The sequence below is a fragment of the Nicotiana tomentosiformis genome, chromosome 1 (genome assembly GCF_000390325.3).
Source record: "Nicotiana tomentosiformis chromosome 1, ASM39032v3, whole genome shotgun sequence".
NCBI lineage: Eukaryota > Viridiplantae > Streptophyta > Magnoliopsida > Solanales > Solanaceae > Nicotiana > Nicotiana tomentosiformis.
In genome coordinates, this window is record NC_090812.1 from 7,787,066 (window position 1) to 7,811,781 (window position 24,716).

The following is a 24,716-nucleotide window of genomic DNA, read 5'->3' on the forward strand; positions in this document are numbered from 1 at the left end:
CGAGTTTTATTTTGTGTACTAAAACTCAATATGTTTGATTGAAATAATCATTTGATTGCTTATCACATACTATAATTTGGATAGATTTGTTAAGCATCATAGGAAAACTGAATTTGATGTTAGGCAAAAGAGTTCTACACCTTTTATTCCCTTCTCAAATCGATTCTTTTATCCATTTGAAGGAAAAAACAATATGAGCCGCATCAACCGTAGTCTTAAACAATTTGCACCAAAGTATTACTTATTCATTTTATGGTTAATGAATAAACAATTAAATGGCCAATGCCGTCTTAACCTAATAGTTAACAAGTTAACGTAGATACTGCGAAATGAAAATTTCAAGATCATATATCTTGTGGCAGGTCTATTTGTAAGAGGTGCTCTGACATACATATAGTACTGTTTTTATGAATACGTGTACAAATATAATGTCAGAATCAAATTCACTTACCAAACCCAATTATTCATTTCATGATCTCAAAATTATGGAGTAATATTTTTAGTTTTAAAGTTCGCATCGCTTACGTAAAAATTTTTACGTTTACATCAATTTACATAGTGGGTATTGGTTGATGATGTCAACATATGCGAGTTAATAATGGAGTGAACATATACATTTTGCAATATCATGGGAAAGGTGGTCCATTGTACGACCACCACTAAAAAAGAATAGGAATGTGTAACAATGGCCAAACAAATCCAACGTGTGAATGACAGAGTGAGAGAGAGCGAAAAAAAGACAAAGTATAGTAGTAATTGTGTGAACCCAATAATTCAGTTCCTTAAAATAATAATAATAATAATAACTCAGTTACTCCGGTGAGAGATCGCAGCCGTAGATTCCATTGACCTCGTAAACGGTGACGCCTCGAACATATTGAAATCCTCTTCAACAAATCAAACAACACGTGTCCAGAGGAGTACTGATTTGGTGCTTCGCTGGTGAACTGACGAGGATGAACGTGTAACCGGAAAACCAAAAATAATTGAACATGTTAGAATATTGCTGCCCGACGGGTACGGGCAGAGAGCTGGGGCAGGGGGTAGAGAAAGACTTTGAAAATAGAGCCCGCATGTCTAATGCTGGTCCCCTTAGATCGGGTCCCACCAAATTCATGGTTTTTACTTGGCTGTGCTCTAATTATGTAAGAACATGGGGCCCAGAACTGTGTTGTATTGTGGGGTCCGTGGGACCTATGCTGACGCAGCTCCAATGTGGGAGGAAAGAAAAATGACAAAGCAAAAAGGGAGGCTTTTCTAGAGAAATCATGAAAAGTCTCTTGTGATGATGGAGAAAATAAGTGGGTTTTATTTTCAACTTTGTGTTTTTTGCTTTTTTCTACAAGGTCCTATACTATGGGAAATTTAGCTCCAGCTACAAAGTTTTGTTCTATGATACACTTTTAGCTAGAGAAAGAATATTGCAATATTTTTAATTTTGGGAATTAGATCAAACATTGAACTACTAGTTATGCCTTCTTTAAAAATACAAATATGTTAAAAATCATTTTAACACACTCATATGCCTATATAATGATGAAGTTTTTTATGTTTTATGAAAAGTAATGTTAAGTATCTATGCCTGTTTACCCGTAAAACGATACAGTTGAATTTATATGTATTTTATAGACAAGTAAATTCATTTGATCTAAAAATAACATATGAATTAGAAATAAATATAAGACTTAGCCTTAAAATTGAAATAAACGGCAAGTATCTTGGTTCTGGGCACAGAGCTACCGGAAGCAATAAGAATAGTGCAAATAAGCAAGAAAGTAACATGTTATCGAGATTTGGATAGAATATAGTGTATGCTTGTAAGAATGTTTTTTCTTACAATGATGATGGAGCTTACTATTTATAGTTACACCTAGTGAACAAGGTCCTAAGATTAAGCTCCTCTTTAATGACAATTATGAGGGTCATTGAAGAATGTGTAACGGTGGACAGTGAGTGTCATATTTTCTGTAACGGATCATGCACTTAATGTTGTACAATATTTTTCATTGAATGCTATCGTATGATGATATTTATTTTGTCTTTATGAGTATCATTCTCACCGATGACAAGCGAGATCATTATCTTCCGGTTTGGCTATCTTATGTTTTCGTTTTCACATGTCGCTTTCTCATGCGATCATTAAATATGAACATATTTTACCCCATACCATGCGATAAAACTTGAGGTATTATCACTTTTAACCCGCGCAAGAAACTATTTATATCTGGTAGCCAAAAAAGTATATAAAATTTGTATAATTTTTGTATATAACATACATAATATATATATATATATATATATATATATATATATATATATATATATATATATATATACATATTTTATATATTTTTTCGGCTATTATTTTTACCGCGTCTATACAATGTCATTTTTACATAAAACTTTACATATCCACAATCTGAAGTTTCACAATATTACAGTAATAATTGATCAATAATAAAATTTTAATTCTTTTTATGTTAGAATAATTTTAAGTACTGAGATAGAAGAACGAAATCATTTGTATCACAAAATCTCCATGCCAAGATAAAAAAAGAAGGAAAAAGAATAGTGGTAAAACTAAATTGAAATGAGTCATAAGAAGCTTGAGACTAAAATTCTTTTTAGTACGGCTATTTTTTGTACTATAGGGTTAGTACGGCTATTTTTGTACTTTAGGAAGAAAAAGCATTCCTTTACAGAAAAGGTAAAAATTACTCTAGAATTGTACATTGTAATACTAGATTTGCAACATAAAGCAAATCTGAAAAGAAATATATGCACCACAATTTAATACTAAAATATTCAAAGTTCATGCACTTGTCAAGTACTCCCTCAAATATGAGGGAGCAAATTGCTAATAAAGAAGTTAGTGCACTCAAAAAGCACAATTTTACAAAAAGTACTCTTGCTTGCTTGTCATGTCCAAGTTGGCCAATGCAATATAGTTTGTAATACTGCCACTATTCCACCCCTTGGATTCTGAGAAACAGCTAGTGGTTTTCCTTTTCTCTTTTTCCTATCTAACTATTTCCTATATTCATGTCTGCTCCCTGAAGTCCCAGAATTACTATAACTAGTACTAAAATTTTACCTAGTGGTCCATACAGCGCCTAACTAAAAAAGAGGAATCGGTGTACGAAGCATCCATGTTTATGCAAGTTCGAATAAGGGTCACACTTCAAGTGGTATAATATAGACATTCTACCTTGACGCAAATATTAGTGACTAATTTTACTGTTCAGTATAATATAGACATTCTACCTTGACGCAAATATTAGTGACTAATTTTACTGTTCAAAGCCATGATATATGGGTCACGCCAGATGCGAATTTAGAATTTTAGTTTTGTGGGCTAAACATATAAATTTATGGATTCGTATCTACTATTTATTATAATTTTAGTGATTTTTTACAGATAAATTTATACCCTACATCAAAAATATTGGATTCAATTGAACTCGACAATTATATTATGAATCCGCTACTCAATCACATAGAAACAACTTTAGCGTCTGTACACACTCACCTCCCTGCAAACTACATTATTCTTGGTGTTGGTAGAATTTGGTGACTTGGCAGTCCTTTAATTATTTGATAAATGGTCTATAGACTTAATTAATTATTTAATTAATCATTTTTTATTTCTTCCTCTCGGCCAACTATCATTATATAAGAGAGTTTGGCCCTTCTCAGCCTCCTCCCAGAATCTACTTTATTCTTCTTCTCCTGTTCTCTGCACTTATCATTAATACCAATTTCATATCAGGAAGCTCCAGTTTTTACAGGAAAAAAGGTTTTTAAATTTCTTCTTCATTATACAGAAGAATGAAGTCAGCTGCACTATATTACACTGGGTGTGAAGATCACCACTACCAACCTCATTTTCTTGATGCTTGCACTCTTTGCCAGAGACCCTTGGCTCACAACAGTGACATCTTCATGTACAGGTTAGCATTTTACATATATCTTTCACTTAGATTTTCAACAAATATTAAAAGTTGAACTCATATATAAATACAAAAATACATTCGATTCAATGATTGAACAGTTTAAATCATGGATCCGGCTCTTGTATGATCAATGGAGTATAAAATTACTAGTCAATTTATGACGCGACCTTACAATCCACATAAATAGTGAGAATATGTATAGCTGATCTAACTTGTTTGTGATTGATGCGTAATTGTTGTAAATCACGAAAGATATTGACCCCTAATTCTCTTTTTAGTTCTTAACTTTCACTGGATCTGATGTGAGTGAATTTTTGTTTGATTACAGAGGGGATACACCATTTTGTAGCCAAGAATGCAGACAAGAGCAGATAGAAATGGATGAAGCTAATGAAAGAAAATGGAAACTTTCTGCATCAAAGAGATCCTCAAGAACAAAAACAGAAACCCCAACCAAAGAAACTGATGCAAATAAAGCTGTGAGAAATGGCACAGTTGCAGTGGCGTGAAATTTTCAATCCTGGGATTTATTGAGGAGGCTACAAGTCAAAAAAAATAAATAAAAAGAAAGAAAGAGAATGGTTTCTGATGTTGGAAGTACTTTCCGAATATGGAGAAAAATAAGGAGGAATTTTGACACAGTTCTATGATGTTTTGAGTAAAAAAGATCTTGTGCAAAGATATGATGGGAATCACGAAGAAGATGAAGAGAGTGAATCCCATCAAACAATTTTGTTGAATTTTTTTTTTTTTTTTTGGCGATTTCTAATATTTCCTTTTGTGAAATATTTGTGGATGTAAATTAAATGGGCGTCCATATATGGAATCTGAGATCTCTAATCTTTGTAATCTTCATCTTTTATCGTTCTGTTCCGGTAATCATCGGCTAATCCGGGGAAGTAAAATATGAAGGCATCTGAGTTTTCGACGTTGATAATTTAGTTTAGAAGTATAATTACGATCACATATAAAACACGAGTACTTCATCCCCAGCCGAGGTAGATTTAGAACGATTAATCATTTTTTGTTCAAATTATTTATATACATACAAAAGAATTTAAATATATACATATAAAACTATTACACTTATTATGAATTGACCAATACTACTGCATTCAGTTCTAGATTCTCCACCACGATGCTTTTAACATTTTTTTGGCGTAATGGGTTAAGTTGACCCATAAACAGGAGGAAAAGAAAAGTTAACTGTTTTGCATCACTAAATTATTGGTAGGAAAATTGGCATTGTTTTCAACATAGACAACGAGATCCCATTATTTTCTATCTATTATATATATATATATATATATATATATATATATATATATATATATATATATATATATATATATATATATATATATATATAATAGAAAGGGCAAAATGGTCGACCAATGGTATCTTTGCAAATTTAACTGTATATAAGGGCAAAATGATAATTACATCACAAGCTTAAAATATAACTCTAGAAGGATCCATTTTCTTTCTCATCTCTAACAAAAAAAAAGAGCACCAGCGTGCTAACTCTTTTCTTCATCTTCTTCATCCAGGTATGCTTTCCTTTCAATTTTTACTACAATTTCTCTTTGTTGTCTTCGTTCCTTTCAATTTTTGGTCTACCTTTGTTATATTTGTGTTGATTGTTGCCCGTTTCTTGAAGAACTCCAGTCATTTTTGCTTCAATGATAGTTTCCTTAACATTGTCTTTTTGCTTTTCTAATTTTATTAGGTTGTTCTCTCTGTATTTCCAACAACAGCTTCTTATTTCTCTTTGTCTCCCTCTTCCTCTCGGTTAATTCTTGAAGCTAGAATATACATCCTTTTTAGTTTTTGTCTTGGTATCATATTTGTCAGGAAGATTTTCATTTCTCATAAATAAGAGCTCTGTAATTAAACTATGATCAGATTTTGAAGAAGTGTAGCGAAAATTTAACAACAATTGCTTTTTTCTAATCATATTATGATTTCAATTTTGTTTTATGTATAATATGCTATTAACTGGCATGTTAGTTTTTTGGTTTGGTACTAGAGAAAATTTGCTTATGCTCTCTCTTAAATTTTGTTTATAGGAGTTTGTCTTTACTAAAAACTTAATCTTGATATAACACTCATATTAGCATAATGAAGAATAGTCAAAAGTGACAACACTCTGAAAATCCACTTTGAGGCTGATTCATCCTATGCAAAAAAAATTGAAAAGAAATTCCCTCTATATACTTTGCAAAACAATCTTGATGTTTAGAAATTTTCTTCTAAAATCGAGGAAATAAAGTCATATCCAGAGGACTGTTGACGAACTAAAGGACTAAAAGCCTGAGAACTTCAAGGTTTAAGGGTTCCTGATTGAACTGCTCACATGGGTCTTCAATCTGTATGCATTTTTCAAAATATTTTATAAATGTAGCTATATTGAAGTTACTCATTTGTCAACAATGAGTATTGTTGCTATAACTACAAAAGTCCATTTCCTTTTTGATCATATATTTGGTTCTAGAAGCAACAGTCGGAATTCCTTTTTATTTTTTTCCCTATCTTCTCCCCCCCCCCCCAAATGGTCGACCAATGGTATCTTTGCAAATTTAGCTGTATATAAGGGCAAAATGATAATTACATCACAAGCTTAAAATATAACTTTAGAAGGATCCATTTTCTTTCTCATCTCTAACAAAAAAAAAGAGCACCAGCGTGCTAACTCTTTTCTTCATCTTCTTCATCCAGGTATGCTTTCCTTTTAATTTTTACTACAATTTCTCTTTGTTGTCTTCGTTCCTTTCAATTTTTGGTCTACCTTTGTTATATTTGTGTTGATTGTTGCCCGTTTCTTGAAGAACTCCAGTCATTTTTGCTTCAATGATAGTTTTCTTAACATTGTCTTTTTGCTTTTCTAATTTTATTAGGTTGTTCTCTCTGTATTTCCAACAACAGCTTCTTATTTCTCTTTGTCTCCCTCTTCCTCTCGGTTAATTCTTGAAGCTAGCATATACATCCTTTTTAGTTTTTATCTTGGTATCATATTTGTCAGGAAGATTTTCATTTCTCATAAATAAGAGCTCTGTAATTAAACTATGATCAGATTTTGAAGAAGTGTAGCGAAAATTTAACAACAATTGCTTTTTTCTAATCATATTATGATTTCAATTTTGTTTTATGTATAATATGCTATTAACTGGCATGTTAGTTTTTTGGTTTGGTACTAGAGAAAATTTGCTTATGCTCTCTCTTAAATTTTATTTATAGGAGTTTGTCTTTACTAAAAACTTAATCTTGATATAACACTCATATTAGCATAATAAAGAATAGCAGAAAGTGACAACACTCTGAAAACCCACTTTGAGGCTGATTCATCCTATGCAAAAAAAATTGAAAAGAAATTCCCTCTATATACTTTGCAAAACAATCTTGATGTTTAGAAATTTTCTTCTAAAATCGAGGAAATAAAGTCATATCCAGAGGACTGTTGACGAACTAAAGGACTAAAAGCCTGAGAACTTCAAGGTTTAAGGGTTCCTGATTGAACTGCTCACATGGGTCTTCAATCTGTATGCATTTTTCAAAATATTTTATAAATGTAGCTATATTGAAGTTACTCATTTGTCAACAATGAGTATTGTTGCTATAACTACAAAAGTCCATTTCCTTTTTGATCATATATTTGGTTCTAGAAGCAACAGTCGGAATTCCTTTTTATTTTTTCCCCTCCCTATCTTCTTTCTCCCCCCCTTCCCCCAAACTTTAGTCTTTATCATACTCCGAATCTTTAATTACTAATTATTAAGGTAAAAATTTTCTTGAAGTTAACCGTGGTTAATTTGAAGAGAATGAAAGCGCAAGCTAAGATAGTTCACGTGATCCGATGTTTTGGTCAAATTGCAAATACCTGATGGTTTGCATGACAGAATTTGACACTTTTTGCCAAAAGGTGAGCGATTAGATCTTCATAAATCTTTTTATTATTAATTATTTCTTTATTTCTTATTTGAAATTGAGCGATAGTTCTTGTTACCGCAATATTTTATGATAGATAAAAAAATTATCGCTATTTAATCCTTAAATGAATAATTTTAAGAAATAATGAAATCTTTCTTTCAGTTTCTTGCTAAGAAGCTAGTTTCTTGCTAAGAAGCTAGATGAAGCTTGACGAAAAAAATAAATTTCTAAACTTTACAAGGTTTATCGACGCTTCATATATACCATTCTTATTTTTGTATAAGATGTCTTCTTAGTGATGTATGTCTATGCAGCAAAATTAAAATATTTATAGACTTGGAAAATCTATTAGATATTTCATGAGCCATGAACCTATTTCGGTGGAAGAGGCTTCCTCTTCTAGGGCAGAACTTAAACTATAGAGTTAGTATCGGTATAGTAACAGTGCTTCTGATATCTGATAGGGTGTTATTGACTAACCACATAGGTTTCTTCTTCATTAATTTGCACATGTGCATAGATACTAAGTCACAAAATTTATAGGCTGCTCCTCTGCTTTAGCCACTTTCTTAATATCAACAAATAGACACACTAAAGCAGCATTAGCATCAGTATCCTTTTGAATATGAAACTCGTCATATTACCACCCGTAATCTTTATTTAAATCATACATAGATCTTTTACAATTTAAGCTTCAGGATAAGCCTCCCACACCATTAGATGCCATATACCACATTCCACATCATGACTTATGGTGCTTGATATGTAATTCTTAGCTATCTATTTGGTTATTTTTGCTTTTATCACTTGTTCATTTATGTAGAGTAACAATAAACCAAGTACCATGTTCTGTCTGAGACATGTATCTCTTGAAATATATGCTCTTGAAGTCGAGCATTCAGAAGAAGTCAAGCATTCTTTCTGAACACTTCTATGCCTGAGATCATCTTTACCGTACTGTTTTTTAATTAAGTGAAACGCCTAAAAAGTACTCTTTGTGTTATAGTAGAGATTTGGCTTTACGATAGAGAAAGTAACAAATTGTGCTCAAATGTTTATCTGGTTATAGCTAATAAACTATTGGATCAAGAATATGGTTGTTCCTGTATTACTATTATTTTAACATATGATTGGAATGCATGTTCATTCTACGAACATCAGTAATTGATGTATGAAGGAGTTGCATACCTTTTTATCTGATCTTATCTATGGTAACTTTGTCATGCAATAATTGTAGCTACTTACTAGCAAAAGATATTTCAAAAACTAAGTCATGAACAAATAGTGCCTTTGGTATATCATTTTGTATGGTTTACACGAAGTCATATGTTAGCAGTAGGATACAAGTAGCTCAGCTCATCGACGTAATAGTTTCTCCTGAAACTATTTTTAAAGGAGGGTAGAAATTTTATTACAATTGCTAATGGAACTCTTAAAGGTAAGGGTGTTATGGAATATATATCTATATATGGCATAGTTTCATTCAAGCTATGAGTTTACTTCTTTTTATTCTAGAATTACTCCGAGTCACTTATTGTCTGATATATTTGTATGTCGTTATTCACCTGCTCCCCAAGATGTTGCGAAAAACTATGGCTGTATCTATTCACTCATACATTTAAATATCATATTCTACCTTATTTCATTTTTCTTGTGCTTTCTGGTGGCTAACATACCGTGTGTGATACATGACCTAATTAGTCAGGCATTTCGATGGATCTGCCTGAAGTTAGACTTTGATAGTTTTTGTTCTCTAGGTGACACTCTGGTTCTTCGCATAACCCTTTTATCTGACGGCACGCTAAATAAGAGTTTTTTACTGTTGTATTTAGGTAATGTTTCAGTCAAACTCATGCTTGCAGTGATGATTTTCTTTGATCACTAAAAAATTATAAATCTTGAGGACAATTATTAAATTATCCTTTTCTGTGCAAGTAGCAAGCCTTTTTTTAAAGGAGTAGCCTGCCACTAAATTAAGTATTCATCAAAGATGTATTATTGTAACTGCCAGGTTAAGCCTGAAGGAAGAGAAGAAGAAAGGATATTCATGAGATGAAGGTACAATGAAGTACATCAGGAAATTAACATAATATGTTACTCTTTCAGGAGGATTTTTATTTGTTCAAGTCAAGATGGTGAAAAATATGTACAGGAACTTATGCGGACTCCTTTAAGTTGAAATATGGTTAATTAAAGTTAAGAGTTACCATATCAAAAAAGAAAAATATAAATTGACGCAAAAGTGATGCCAAGAACAAACCAAAAGTTTGAGAAAGAAAAATACATATTTCCTAGGTCGAATGCATTTCAAGCATGTGATGCTCTTGCAGATAGAATTATACAAAATAGTTATCAATGTTAGTTGGCTGATCAAGCATTAGAAGTTAATTGATTAACTTCTGATTGAAAGGTTCAGATAAGCACTATTTTTAGCGGACTATATCTTGAAAGACATTATATGTCTGATTGTATAAGCTCTCCTATATTTTATAACATCTAAACAATTTCCATCTTTCGATTTTGATAGACACTAATTAATTATCAAAGAGAGTTGAAATGAGTCCCATGGCTGAGATATGTATTGTGTCAATTTTTATTTTGTTTCTTTGCTTTGTGCATACTACTATTGTTCATGTCTCTAAGTTATGATGATATTTTTTTATACATTATAAATTCATGAACAGCTTAAGTGTAGCCAATAAGTGCTGATTGTAACTTTATTTATTTATGCAAACAAAAATAAAAAATTAAAGAGCAAAGTAACTCATGAGCTGAACATATCCTAAATGTCTCCATTTAATTCAGAATTGAACGTGAGATGTCGACATTTCTCTTTACTCCGTGGTTGTGATATGATTTGAGTAGTCAATATAGCTCAAATTCATAAGATATGTTAGATATTTTGATGACAAAAAAATAGAGTAATCTTTTGCTTGCGAGCTGGTGGTATGCATGGTGGTTGACAAATTTTGTTGCATTACATCATTATAACGACTTTTAGATAGTGCTTGTTTAATCTGATCATTTGGTTTTGTATTTTTCTGGTTGCTATTTAATTTTTTTAGGTGGTTGTAGAAAGTTATTCTCTTTATATTATATGCAAATAACCTGTTTGTCTAAGCTTGATTACAGAATTAACATTAAAGTTTGTTCCTTGGCCAATTGTAGATCAGTACAGCTAATAAACAGTTGAACTCAAGAGGGTTGATTTGCTCACCTTATGATAGGATAAATTTATCTGTGTTGAACTGCTGATACCCGGAAGAAGGTAGCATATAAGAAGGGTATCCTGCTGTTGTATTTTGGTGCTATAATTAATGCTTATCCATTTTTAATTCATTAGATGTAGAGCCCGTTTGGACATAAGAAATTTTTTTCTTTTTTTGATTTTTTTTAATTTTATTTTTTCGAAATCAACGGTTGTTCATAAAATTTTTAATTTTTACTTGAAGATGTATTTTGGAATTTTTCGAAAATTTAAAAAACTCCAAAAAACTATTTTTCAAAATTCACTCAGATCACTCACAAAACTTTAAAAACACCCCAAAGTTATATTCATATCCAAACACAATTCTAATTTTCAAATATCATTTTCACTTGATTTTTTTTTTTTTTTTGGAATTTTACAATTCTTACGTCTAAACGCCCACGTAGTACCGGAAAAAGAATGCAAATTCTATTTTCTCTACTTGCAGGTCGCAAAACTTTAGTTTAACAACTTTTTTTTTTTAAGGTACTTCACAATATGTTGGGCCCGTGCTATCACGGGCCATGCCCCATCTAGTATTTAAAAGAAAGGTAAGTACAAAGAAAAGAAAGGTCGACTATTCATTTTCTATGTGAAGAAAAGAAAGAAAAGATCAAGATCCTAATTGGATGCAAATGATGTTAAAATTTAATAATTTCTACAACTAAAAAAAAAGATTTTGTGAATAAATGGGTACACTTTAATTTTTTTTATGTGATAAAAATAATTTTATGACTTTATTGTTATAATAAAACATTCAATGACCGTAGTTAAATTAACCTGTATAATCCCCACTATTTCTTCATTTAATTTGTTTGCATCGAATTTGTATCAATTATGAAGAGCTCAACTAATGCAGATTCAATACCTTATTTATTACAGAAAAAAGGAAGAAACTAGTAAGTCCCGATCTCCAAAAGTTCCACTTCAGAATTTGTGATTCTTAAGATTTGTGATGTTAATAAATAAAAGTTGGCAAGAGTTAAATACAATTAAACTGGTAGATGGACAGTTTTATAACGAACCACTCTCATCTCTCAACCCCCTCACCGAAAAAGAAGAATTGGAAGTATGTCTCGGGTTTTTCGAGTGTATTCGGATTTTCTTTCTAGAAAAGTTTTCAAAACACAAAATATGTCCTTTGTTATCCAACATTATCGTTATTTCTAGTGTTGAATTGAATTTTTTTTGTTAGCATTAGTATTGATTTGAACTACCTTAATTTGAGTTACTACATTTATGGGTTATACAATTTATTTATCATTCAAAAATATTAAGTCCAAACTTGAAATAATACGTTAAAATATAAAACTGTGAAAAAGTTTAAGAAATATTTATAAATTATATTACAATAAAATATTTTTATGTATAAAATATTTTTAAAAATTGTATAAATGTACTATCGGGTTGGTTTGGTTTCGGTTTAACTTTTTTTAGTTAAAATCAAACCAAACTATTTATGATCGGGTTTTTATTCCCAATAACAAACTAAATCAAACCAAACCACGTCGGTTTGTTTTTTTCCGGTTCGATTTAACGCGATTTATCAGTTTTCTTTGTACACCCTAAGAGAAATTATATGTTACTGATATAATAAATTTGGCACTCCAAACTTTTTGTCACTTCCACTTAACACACATTGCCAGGAACCAGGTTCTCTTCCCTGTCCTTCACACAAACTCCACTAGTTCCGCCCACACAAAAAAACGATTAAAAAAAGATTAGTACTACATTTATAGAGTACAGATTTTTAATCAAATATGGTTATTAGTTATCATTTATACAAGATTTTCTTATAATAACTGTATAGATGATCTGATGGCCTAAATAATCGATTAATGAATAACACTTAAACTCTCAAAAAGAATTTAAAAAAAAAGGGAAGCCAAGAGAGTTGTAGTGTTTATTGCCCAAGTTCATTGTACCATAGCTTTCGTTTTCTGGACCAATTTGTCTGTCCAGTCTTTCGTCCAACCCGCAGCTCCATGCTCAGTCTTCAATTAAATTCATAACTTTCGAAACTGAGTAAAAGTTTATATGTAAAAATTTATTAAAATTATAAAAATAGTAAATATGAACTCATAATTTTTAAAAATATAATGGGTTTAATCAGTGGCGGAGCCAGAATTTTGGTTAAGGGGTGTCAAAATATATAAAAGTAAACATACTAGAAAATTAAAGAGAGTCAATACATAGTATATATACATATAATATATTTTTTTACCTACCTAAACTGTATATTTTTTCCGCAAAGAGGTGTCATTTGACACCCTTTCCTATAAGGTGGCTTCGCCACTGGGTTTGCTAAAAACCTTGAAAGTTACCCATAAGATTTAAATCCTGGATCCGCATCTACCATTCTCACCTACACCCGGCTTCTCTTTCTTTTCTTCTAGGAAATTGTTGCTTCTAGGGTTATGCATAATTTGGTAAATACCGAATTACCGTACCGAAACCGAAAATTTTGGTATTCGGTATTCGATATTTTGGAATTCTGTATGATATTTGGTTTAAGTTTTAAAAAATAATTTGTATTAGGTATGGTATTTGGTATTTTAAAATAAAATACCGAAATACCAATATCGTACCGAAATATATATTATATTACACAATACACATTTTATTAATTGTAACTTAAATATAAAAAATCTAAAATTTTACTTTCCATTATTCTCTAAACTCATCAATTAATTCTAAGCAAGTAACAAGATATTTCTCTAAATTTTCTCTCTCTAGGTTGGTATTTACCAGTTTTGAACAAAATTTTTGTCAACAAACATTTTTAGTTTTGTACTTTTGAATACTTTAATTAAAAATATTACAGTCTATGACTTTATGCACTAGGTTGTATTCAAACCGAATAAACCGAAATTAACGAACCGAATATGAGAAAATTCGAACCATACCGAATTTAATTAGGTACGGTATTTGCATAGCATTTTACGAAACCGAATACCGAACCAAAATATCTAAATACCGTATCGTACCGACCGACGAACACCCCTAGGTGCTTCCATTTATATTGTTTAAAACAAAATCAGGAAGAAACTTAAAACCGACGCTAATTGATAATTACAAGATACAAGACAAACACGGCTTATACAAAGGAATTGACTAAGGTGAGATAAATGTAGTACTAAAAATGTGATTAGGTGGCATTTCGAAGAATTTCAGTTTTATATAGTTGTACTTAGGTCTTAGTTTATACTTAATATATAAGAGATTGAAGCTCACATATTATTTAAAGAGATAGAAAAAGATATCACCTAAGGTGAGCCACAAATAGCGTTTTAAATACGAACTTTGTGTATATTCTGTCTTTCCACCAGACACCAGTGAGAAACCTGTTGGCTAGTTGAAAATTAAATAGATGCTTGAGACAATAGAAAAACTTCAATTTAGGTGTGAATGAAGCTGTTTTTCAAACAATACCAGGAGAAGTATGAGTTTGACCAATTCTATAGGAAAGTTTGAATCTATGGGTACTTGTCATGATAGTGAGAGGCGGATTCAATATTTTAACGCGATAGATGCATTATTTTGATTAATCGGTGCTCCTTAAAAGCTTTTAGTGTTCAGAATACTAAGTTATTTATATAATTATTTTCAAAATATATATAATTACATATACAATTTTCTGTCGAAATTTACGGAATCCGGTGACCTCGAGATGTTATACATAAATCAGCCAGTGACTATAGTATATACTCCAACCTAACTGCCGGCTATGCAAAAATGAGGAATCCCTTGGAAGTCCTAGTCATTGCCGACTAATATAGAAATATAAGTACATTATATTGTTGTATCCATTAAGTGCTTTGTGTTATATTAATTGATAATTCTATGGCTCTAATTCACATTCTCGTATTATACATCTGTGATGTTTCTATTATTTAGGTAAGGTATGTCACCCGTTTTTACTAAAAAATTAAAAGATCTAGCAAACACCAAAGAACAGTTGACTTAATGACGTTACTACTACTTGATACAATCATACAAATAATGGTATAACTTATAAATACTACACATATTTGTATATGGTAAAATATGATATGACATGTGGCTGACTAAAAGGAGGACACGTGGAATCCAATATGGAATGGTTGAGGACCGAACGCAGTCACTGCGCTTGTCACCGGAACAGATAACATTCATAAAAGTATATTAAATGCCTTGCGTCCGGTAGCATTTACTAAGGAATATTCTACCGTATTAAGAGCGACGGTCCGTTAGAGAGAATTTGACATTTATGCTCAACGTTACTGTAAGCACATGAATTTTGTGGAATTAAAATTCATATTAAGTTTGGATAAATTCCTACATTCAATAAATGTTAAGCTCAAATTAAAATTAATTATTTAAATCCACCATGGATTTAATTAAAGTACATTTTATTATTTGGGCCAGTCCATTTAATTGGACTCTAAAAGACGAGCCCATTTTACTAGTCCAAAGTCCAAATGGCTAGTAGCCCGTGTTAAAGCCCTGACTCACGCCACTTGACAAGTGGCGTGGAAATCCAAGTCAAAAGAACGAGTCAATAAAATTATGACATGTGTCAAGTGATATGGCAATCCAAACCAAATAAATGAGCCAATGAAATCATGACATATGTCAAAAAAAGGTGGCATACCAAGTCAAGTCAACTACCAATGGAGTTGTGCCAAGTGTCTAGATGGTATTGGTCAATTCAAACAGACCAATCAAATCGCATAGCCATACCACTCCCTACAACTATAAATAGAGGTTTTCATAAAACTAGAAGACACCATAAGTGATAACAAGAAGCAAGTAAAGAGCTCGTGGATCAAACACCGCACATTTCTCTACAAGCTATAAGTTCAAGTTCAAGATCAAGAACGAAGCCAAATCAAATACCAAGGCATTCAAGATCAAATTACTTGTTCGTGATCGAATCCAAATTCAAGTTCAAGAAGGAGATTCAAGACCAAGCTTTACAAGCCCTTGAATCAAAATCAAAATCAAAATCAAGCTCACTAATACATTGTTGAAGAACAAGAGGAATATATAGAGATTGTAACACTCATTATTTATTGAAATCAAATACTGCATTTGTTACGCAATTTTTCAGTCTTGATTATTTATTTTACTCGACGCGAAAATTTGTTGTTACAAATTTCTGGCACACCCAGTGGGACCATCCCTACCTCTCATCTCTTCAAATTACCAAATTTCAAGAACACAGAAATGACTCCTAAGAAGATCAACTTCAAACTCACTACTGCTAAGGCTACAGATTCCAAGTTTTTATCTGATGTGGAAAACTTGATGGATGCTACTATGGAAAGCGTAGCACCTGTCACTAGGAACAAGGCAAACTTGCTGGGATAACAAGCATTTCAAATGTCGTCTGCATCAGTTTCTATCTTTGATTTTCGATCCTTAAAGGGGGCAAGATCATTTCCAACTGAATTGGAAGAAGGAGCGAACATTGCCGAAATTGTTGAGAGGACATTAGCTCTACTTAGCCCATCTAGATCTAAGTATCTCATCACACATGATGATGATGATGTCTTGATCACTGGATCTGCTCCAAGCACTCCACGTGAGTTGTTCCACTCAAAGTATGGTGTAAGAGAAAATCCATACTTTGCTCCACCATCCACGACGGTTATCCAAGCAATGGTGACTAACACTTCAACTGTTGAAGAACAACTCACAAATTTAACAAAGGCAATTGAAGGGTTAACGAAGCATATGCAAGATCAAGATAATCAAATTGTCAAGCTGACAGATAGAGTTGAAAGCATGATAGAGGGAGATTCAAGTCATGCTCCTAGAAAGCTCCCTATGATGTAAGATAAAGGAGACTCGTCTGCAAGGCAGACAACGACTCTTAAAGAACTTCAGATTTCATCTGATGGGATTATTCCCATTGATCAATTGAAAGACTTCATCATGGGAACCATCAAAGATAAGTACGATGTTGCTGCCAAGTCTTCTTTCGCATATGCGAAGCTATACACTGTGAGAATTGATAGTTTGAAGATGCCTGCAGGTTATCAACCCCCAAAATTTCAACAATTTGATGGTAAAGGAAATCTAAAGCAACACATTGCACATTTTGTCGAAACTTGTAATAATGCTGGAACCTATGGAGATTATCTTGTCAAGCAATTTGTCTGTTCCTTAAAAGAAAATACTTTTGATTGGTACACTGATCTCGAGGTTGTTTTCATCGATAGCTGGGAGCAACTCGAACATGAATTTCTCAATTACTTCTATAGCACAAGGCGCACTGTAAGTATGGTTGAACTCACAAACACGCGTCAATGGAAGAATGAACCAGTTGTTGATTTCATCAATCGATGGAGGAATTCAAGCCTCAACTGCAAAGACAGACTTAGTGAAGCTTCTGGAATAGAAATGTGTATCCAAGGAATGCACTGGTGACTCCGCTATATCCTACAGGGTATCAAGCCTAAGTTTTTTGAAGAATTAGCTACACGTGCTCATGATATGGAGTTAAGCATGCCTTCAAGTGGAAATCAAGGGCCACCTGTTTATGAACCTCGTAAAGTGAAGGATAAACAAGAAATAAAAAAAGGAGGCAAGTTCGTGCCGAAGTCTGAGAGCAAGGAATCAATGAATGTTAATGCCTCGCCATTAAAAGTCACTACAAAAGTGAGTAAGAAGTAAAGTATGAAGACAAACGTCCCTATAGGATAAAGCTGGCTGAAAGTTAACTCTAAAGAAAATGCAAGCAAAAGAATATCCATTCTTGGACTCTGACGTCCCAGCAATTTTTTAAGAACTCCTTGAGTTGAAACTCATTGAGTTACCTGAAATGAAGCGGCCAGACGAAGCTGGAAGGACTAATGATCCAAATTATTGTAAGTACCATCGGTTGATTGGCCACCCTATTGAACAGTGCTTTATCTTCAAGGAAAAAGTCATGGACTTGGCCGCTGAAGGAAAAATCTTGCTCGAGGATGAAAAAGAAAGTTCGAATCAAGTCTCTGTCACTTTTGGTTCACTTGATCCCACTGTCCTTTGCAATTTTGTCGAAGTACATGAATGTGATGGCATCCAAACTGCATCATCACCAAACATGATTAAATTTGGTGACTTTGAACCTATCGATGTGAGCAAACCATTGCTTCTCCCTATAGTGAATAAAGTAATAGTGAAGGAAAGATCTCAAAAGGAAAGTGAATAACGTGATGGTCAAACTAATGATGAAGGTTGGATTCTTGTGACTCGGCGGAGACGCTGCAAGACAAATTCACAAAGGGAGCCAGGTAAGCAATTGACTAGAGGGAAAATGGTGAAAATACCCAAGAAGAAAATGATAGACGAAAATTGGAAGAAAACAAAAATGGACGAGAATCACAATCAAAGGCTACGTCGTCCAGTAACATTGGATAAATTCCTGCCAGGCTGGTTACGCATGCAAGCTTCCTGTGAAGATATCAAGGCCTAATGTTATAAGGTAGATGAAGAAGAGACAAAGAAGGAAGATATGTCATTGCTACCACCTCTCTTGTCTGAAAAACTCACTGAGCATCTCTCTGAAGAAGTGGACATTTGTGATGCAAAAATTACATTTACTAATGGTGATCTTTTGCTAGGTGAAACACCCCATAATCGTCTGCTATTTATGGTTGGATTTGTGCGTGAGCATAGAGTAAGTAGAATTTTAATTGATGATGGATCTGGCATCAATATTCTCCCAATTCATACCGTCAAAGAGCTTGGCATACCGATGGATGAACTATGTGAAAGTCGTTTGATGATTCAAGGGTTCAATCAAGGGGGGGAAAGAGCTATATGAGCTATCACATTGGAAATAAATATGGGAGATTTGCATTCGAGTGCATGGATGCACGTGATCTATGCAAAGACCTCGTATAATATCTTGTTAGGAAGGCCATGGATACACGAGAACAAAGTGGTTTCATTCACCTACCATAAAAGCTTGAAGTACTGTGAAGATGGGGCCGAAAAGAAGATTATTGCTGATGATAAGCCCTTTACCGAGGCTGAATTATACTTTGCCGATGCGAAATTCTACTTAAAGAATTACGTCTCAAATGAGGTTAAGGTTGATGATGTGATGTTGACCAAAAGTGTTGCAAAGAAGGTTGATGTCACAACTAGCAAGGCAAAGATTACGGTTGAAAAAGACCATGTGCTTTATGATAGGAACAAGGTGAATGAGGCATCTTCAAGTAAGAAAGTGACTCATGTTCTTCTCTATATCCCAAAGGCAAGGAAGGTTGAAGATCCATCTTCTGAACTGCAAGGTAATGTGTTAGGAGACTTGACCCTTCCTATCAAGCAAATTGATGCAATTAAGTCGTCTACAAAGTTTCTTAAAGGGTTTGTCAAATAACCAAACCATAATTCGCTTCTAAATCTAGCACTTTCTGCAAAGCGCACAGATGAGGGCTTTGACCCAAACGCCTACAAGTTGTTAGCAAAAGCTGGATATGATCCCAATGAACCATCCAAGTTGGGAAAGCTCCCGCTTGAAGCTTCAAACCCTACTTAAGAGACGATGATGGAGAAAGGGTACCCACTGAAGCAATCACGTAAAGGATTGGGATACAAACAACCCTGCCAATCCGTATCTCCATTAAAAGGGCAAGTTATAACTACATTACTGCTAAAGAAGTGTCTATGATGCTTAATAAAAAGCCTTCTGTATTTGATCGACTTACAAAATCAAGGACCTCGGTCTTTGATAGGTTGGGACCACTAAAAAAGGAAAACAAGCATCATGGAAGTGATAGAAGGATTGGAGCACCGATCTTTGCTAAAAAGGAGATTTTGACCACAGACTGCCTAAGTCTGATTCCTTCTAGAATGAGGCGAGAGACCAAACTTGTAGTTTCGTGCGGAGAGGTCCTCAAAGCAAAGGCTCGTACTATATCCCACACTAAAGAACAAGAGGAAGATAAATAAAGTGTGGGGTCATCATATCATATCACCATTCATGATGAACAAAATGCTTCATCTTATATGGAAGTCGAGGAAAAGTGCCTTGCTATTCATGTATGTCATCACATATCTTTCAATAATGGTGATCCTCAAGAGGATGGAGACACTAAATATGCACCACCTGAGCTTGAAGAAGGGGTGAAGACAACGGTTGATGTACTAAATTAAGTCAATCTCGGAGTAGTTGAAGATCCAAAGCCCACATATGTAAGTGCCTCTCTAACTGGTGATGAAGAGAGCAAATATATTGAGCTACTTAAGGAGTTTAAAGACATATTTTCTTAGAGCTACAAAGAAATGCCAGGTTTAGACCCCAAGGTGGTTCTTCATCATCTTGCTGTCAACCGAGGTGCTCGTCCTGTGAAGCAAACACAACGTCGCTTCAGACCTGAACTGGTTCCCTTGATTGAAACCGAAGTTAACAAGTTTATTGAGGCTGGTTTTGTTCATGAAGTTAAATATCCTACATGGATTTCAAGCATCGTCCATGTAATAAATAAGAATGGCCAAATCCGAGTTTGTGTTGACTTTAGGGACCTAAATAACACTTGTCCTAAGGATGAATTTCCTCTTCCTATCCCTGAGCTCATGATTGATGCAACGACTGGATACGAGGCAATGTGTTTCATGGATGGTTCATCGGGATATAATCAAATTCACATGGCACCGAAGGATGAAGAACTTACTGCCTTTCGCACCCCTAAAGGTATATACTGCTACAAGGTAATGCCTTTTGGTTTAAAGAATGATGGTGCTACATATCAACATGCCATGCAAAATATTTTTGATGACATGCTTCATAAAAACGTGGAGTTTTATGTTGACGACTTGGTGGTAAAGTCAAGGAAGAAAGATGATCACTTGCAAGATTTGAGGATGGTATTTGAACGGCTTCGGAGATACCAACTCAGAATGAATCCGTTGAATTGCACCTTTGGAGTTACTTCTAGGAAGTTCCTCGATTTTATTGTTCGACACCGAGGTATCGAAATTGATCAAGCTAAGGTGGATGCTCTCTTGAAAATTCCCGAGCCTAAGGATATTCATGAATTAAAAAGCTTACAAGGTAAGTTAGCATATCTTAGAGGATTTATTTCGAATCTGGCTGGAAGATGCAAACCATTTAGGCGCCTTATAAAGAAAGGGGTTCCTTTTGAATGGCAAGCTTGCAGAAATGCTTTTAAAAGCATTAAGTCTTATCTGATGAAACCTCCAGTACTGGCAGCCCCCATACCTGAAAAGCCATTAATATTATACATTTTAGCACAGGAAAGGTGTCACGACCCCAAATTCCCTCCGTAGGATGTCGTGATGGCACCTAGTCTCTAAGACTAGGTAAGCCTATCAATACGGAATAAAAATTGAAATCTGAAATAAATAAACTACAATTCAAACATTTTCAACTCCCAAAGCCCGGTAGAAATAAGTCACAAGCTTCTAAGAATTTATTCTCTATGTCTCTATATATCAGAGTCCAAAGCAAATAAGGAAGACAACATAGTAAGATAGAAGGGGACTCCGGAGTCTGCGGTCGCTGGCAGATATACCTCGAAGTCTCCTCGTACAGCTAGTTTACTGATGCCTCGTTTGATAAGGTGTACCTGGATCTGCACAAAAAGATGTACAGAAGTGTAGTATGAGTACACCACAGCAGTACCCAGTAAGTGCCAAGCCTAACCTCGGTAGAGTAGTGAAGAGGTCAGGTCAGGCCCTACTGGAAAATAATAATAGCATGGTAAAATGTTAATAATATAATAAAATAAATGACAATGGAAATGAATAAAGTAGCAGGTCACCATTTAATTACACAAAATAATGGCAATTAGTCTCTCGTGGAAACAAACAAAATTTTCTTTCAACTTTAAGAAAATCACAACAAATAATCAAAAGCAACTGCGGCCATAAATCAATATCAACAAGGACACTCCCGAGGTACCGCTTCGTAGTCCCAAATCATAAATAAATTCACAATATCTCATTTCCTTATCTCACCGCGGGAGCTTTCACAATTTATTTTTAAAGAAAATATTTTTCCTGAAATAGCATCCCGCGTTTAGGCCATCCTTATCACACCGCATGACTTCTAGTAGTTCCCTCTACTAGCCACGCGTATCAAGCCACCCTTATCTCACCGCATGCGTTTCAATACCCAGACCTTATACCACCGCATGCGTATCAATATCACAATATATCACAATTTGCACCTCAAGTGCTCAAATAATTTAACTTGCCAAAATAATTCAATAACAATATTTTTCAACAATAAAGAGCTCACGACTCATGCCAGAATAAATCATCAATAATATTTTTCCTCAATAAAGAGTTCACGCTCCATCATAATGAGTACGAAAATCTTACAAAAATATTCAGGAATAAATAATTAAGGAAAATAATTTTTCAAAATCTTTAATACGTTGCTTCAATATTAAGTTTAAAAATGTCAAATACTTCATATTAATAATATTTAATTTAAAGAAAATCAACCTTCAAATAATGCACAGAATAAAAGAAACCAAGTTTCAACTAAACAGGCAAAACAATTAGCAGGAAAAAGTCAAACAAATTTAAAGTATATATCTCAAATCAATGATGAAGAATATAACAAGATAAAATAATTTAATAAAAGCGCAACAGTGATCTAAAAAATTTTGAAATATAATATTTCACATTTAGCTCGTGTACACACTCGTCACTTCGTGTACATGATTTTTAACACATTTCAATAATCACATCAATACCAATCCTAGGGAAAATTTTCCCCACACAAGGTTAGACAAGTCACTTACCTCGACTTGCTCGAATTTAACCAAGTATTATGCTTTTTTCTCGATTTTTCGAATCTGATCGACTCGTATCTAGTCATAATTAATTCGATACAGTCAACAAAAATTATAGGAATCCATTTCATAAGAAAATACTATATTTTTCAATAAAAACCGAAATTATCTCAAAATTGCCTGTGGGGCCCATGTCTTGAAATCCGGTAAAACTCACAAAATCCGATAACCCATTCAATTGCGAGTCCAACCATACCAGTTTTACTCAAATCCGACTCCGGATCGACACCGAAATCTCAAAAATTCGTTTCTATGAGATTTCTAAAAATTTCTCAAATTTCTATCTCAAAACACTAATTAAATGGTAAAAATAATGATATATTCATGTATATTGACCAAATCTGAGTTAGAATCACTTACCCAAATGTTTTTCCTTGAAAATCTGTCAAACATTGCTTCTGCTCAAGCTCAAGTTCGTCAAAAATGGCAAATGAGACGAAATCCTCAGTTTTATAAACTTATAGATCTGTCGGAGCTAGACCTCGGTCATGGCCTTCGATCATGGCTTCGATCTTTATGGCCTTCGATCACTGGCCTTGGTCATAGCCCTCGATCCTGGGCCTTCGATCAGTGGCCTTCGATCATTGGCCTTCGAGCTGGCCTTTGATCACTGGCCTTCGAGCCTTGCCTTCGATCATGGCTCTCGAGCCTGCCTTCGATTATGGCTCTCGAGCCTGCCTTCGATCATGGATCTTGAGCTTGCCTTCGATCATGGCTCTCGATCCTGCCTTCGATCATGGCTCTCGAGCCTGCCTTCGATTATGGCTCTCGAGCCTTGCCTTCGATCCTTGGCTCGATTTCTGGGCTTGATTTCTGGGCTCGATTTCTGGCCTTCGATTATTTTTGGGCTCGACTTCTGGGCTCGATTGCTCAGAAGAAGAAAATTTGCAGCAGCTGTCTAAGTCCCATTTTTGATCCGTTAACCATCCGAAACTCACCCGAGGCCCTCGGGACCTCTACCAAATACACAAACAAGTCCTAAAATAACATACGAACTTATTTGAAACCTCAAATCATATCAAACAACGCTAAAATCACGAATCATGCTCCAATTCAAGCATAATGAAACTTAGAATTTTCAAGTTCTACATTCGATGTCGAAACCTATCAAATCAAGTCTGATTGACCTCAAATTTTGCACACAAGTCATAAATGACATAACGTAGCTATGAAAATTTTCGAAACTGGATTCCGACCCCGATATCAAAATGTCAACCCGGTCAAACTTTCAAACTTTAAATTTCTATTTTAGCCATTTCAAGCCTAATTTCACTACGGACTTCCAAATAAAATTCCGATCAATGAACTTAAACTTTTATTTTTCATCAAAATTCCATATCTCAGGCTAGGGACATCAGAATTTGATTCTGGGCATACGCCCAAGTCCCAAATCACGATACGGGCCTACCGAAACTGTCAAAACACTGACTCGAGTCCGTTTGCTCAAAATGTTGACCAAAGTCAACTCAGTTGAGTTTTAAAGCTCTAATTCATATTTTAATCCATTTTTCTCCTAAAAAAACTTTTCAAAAAATTTTACGGACTGCGCACGCAAGTCGAGTAATGATAATTAGTGCTTTTCGAGGTCTTAGAATACAAAAATAATTATTAACTTTAAAAATGACATTTTGGGTCATCACAAAAGGTTAGTAGGAGCGCTTCTGGCTCAAGGAAACAATGAAGGCAAAGAAAATGCACTTTATTACTTGAGCAGGATGATGACGCCAAATGAGCTCAAGTATTCACCTATTGAGAAGTTATGTTTGGCACTTGTCTTCTCTATTCTGA

General features: G+C 34.0%; 1 protein-coding gene and 1 long non-coding RNA gene across 2 annotated transcripts; both read left to right on the forward strand.

Annotated features, from left to right (window-relative positions):
* Positions 1 to 3,693: 3,693 nt before the first annotated feature.
* LOC104087567 (FCS-Like Zinc finger 3) lies at positions 3,694 to 4,802 on the forward strand. Its single transcript, XM_009592077.4, has 2 exons — positions 3,694 to 3,950; positions 4,282 to 4,802. Exons 1-2 carry the CDS (start codon positions 3,829 to 3,831, stop codon positions 4,460 to 4,462), a joined length of 303 nt encoding a protein of 100 aa, XP_009590372.1. The 5' UTR covers positions 3,694 to 3,828; the 3' UTR covers positions 4,463 to 4,802.
* Positions 4,803 to 5,331: 529 nt separating this feature from the next.
* Positions 5,332 to 10,440, forward strand: LOC104114487 (uncharacterized). The gene is made up of 2 exons (XR_011408273.1): positions 5,332 to 6,671; positions 9,892 to 10,440. It is a non-coding gene; the product is annotated as an uncharacterized lncRNA (long non-coding RNA).
* Positions 10,441 to 24,716: the final 14,276 nt, after the last annotated feature.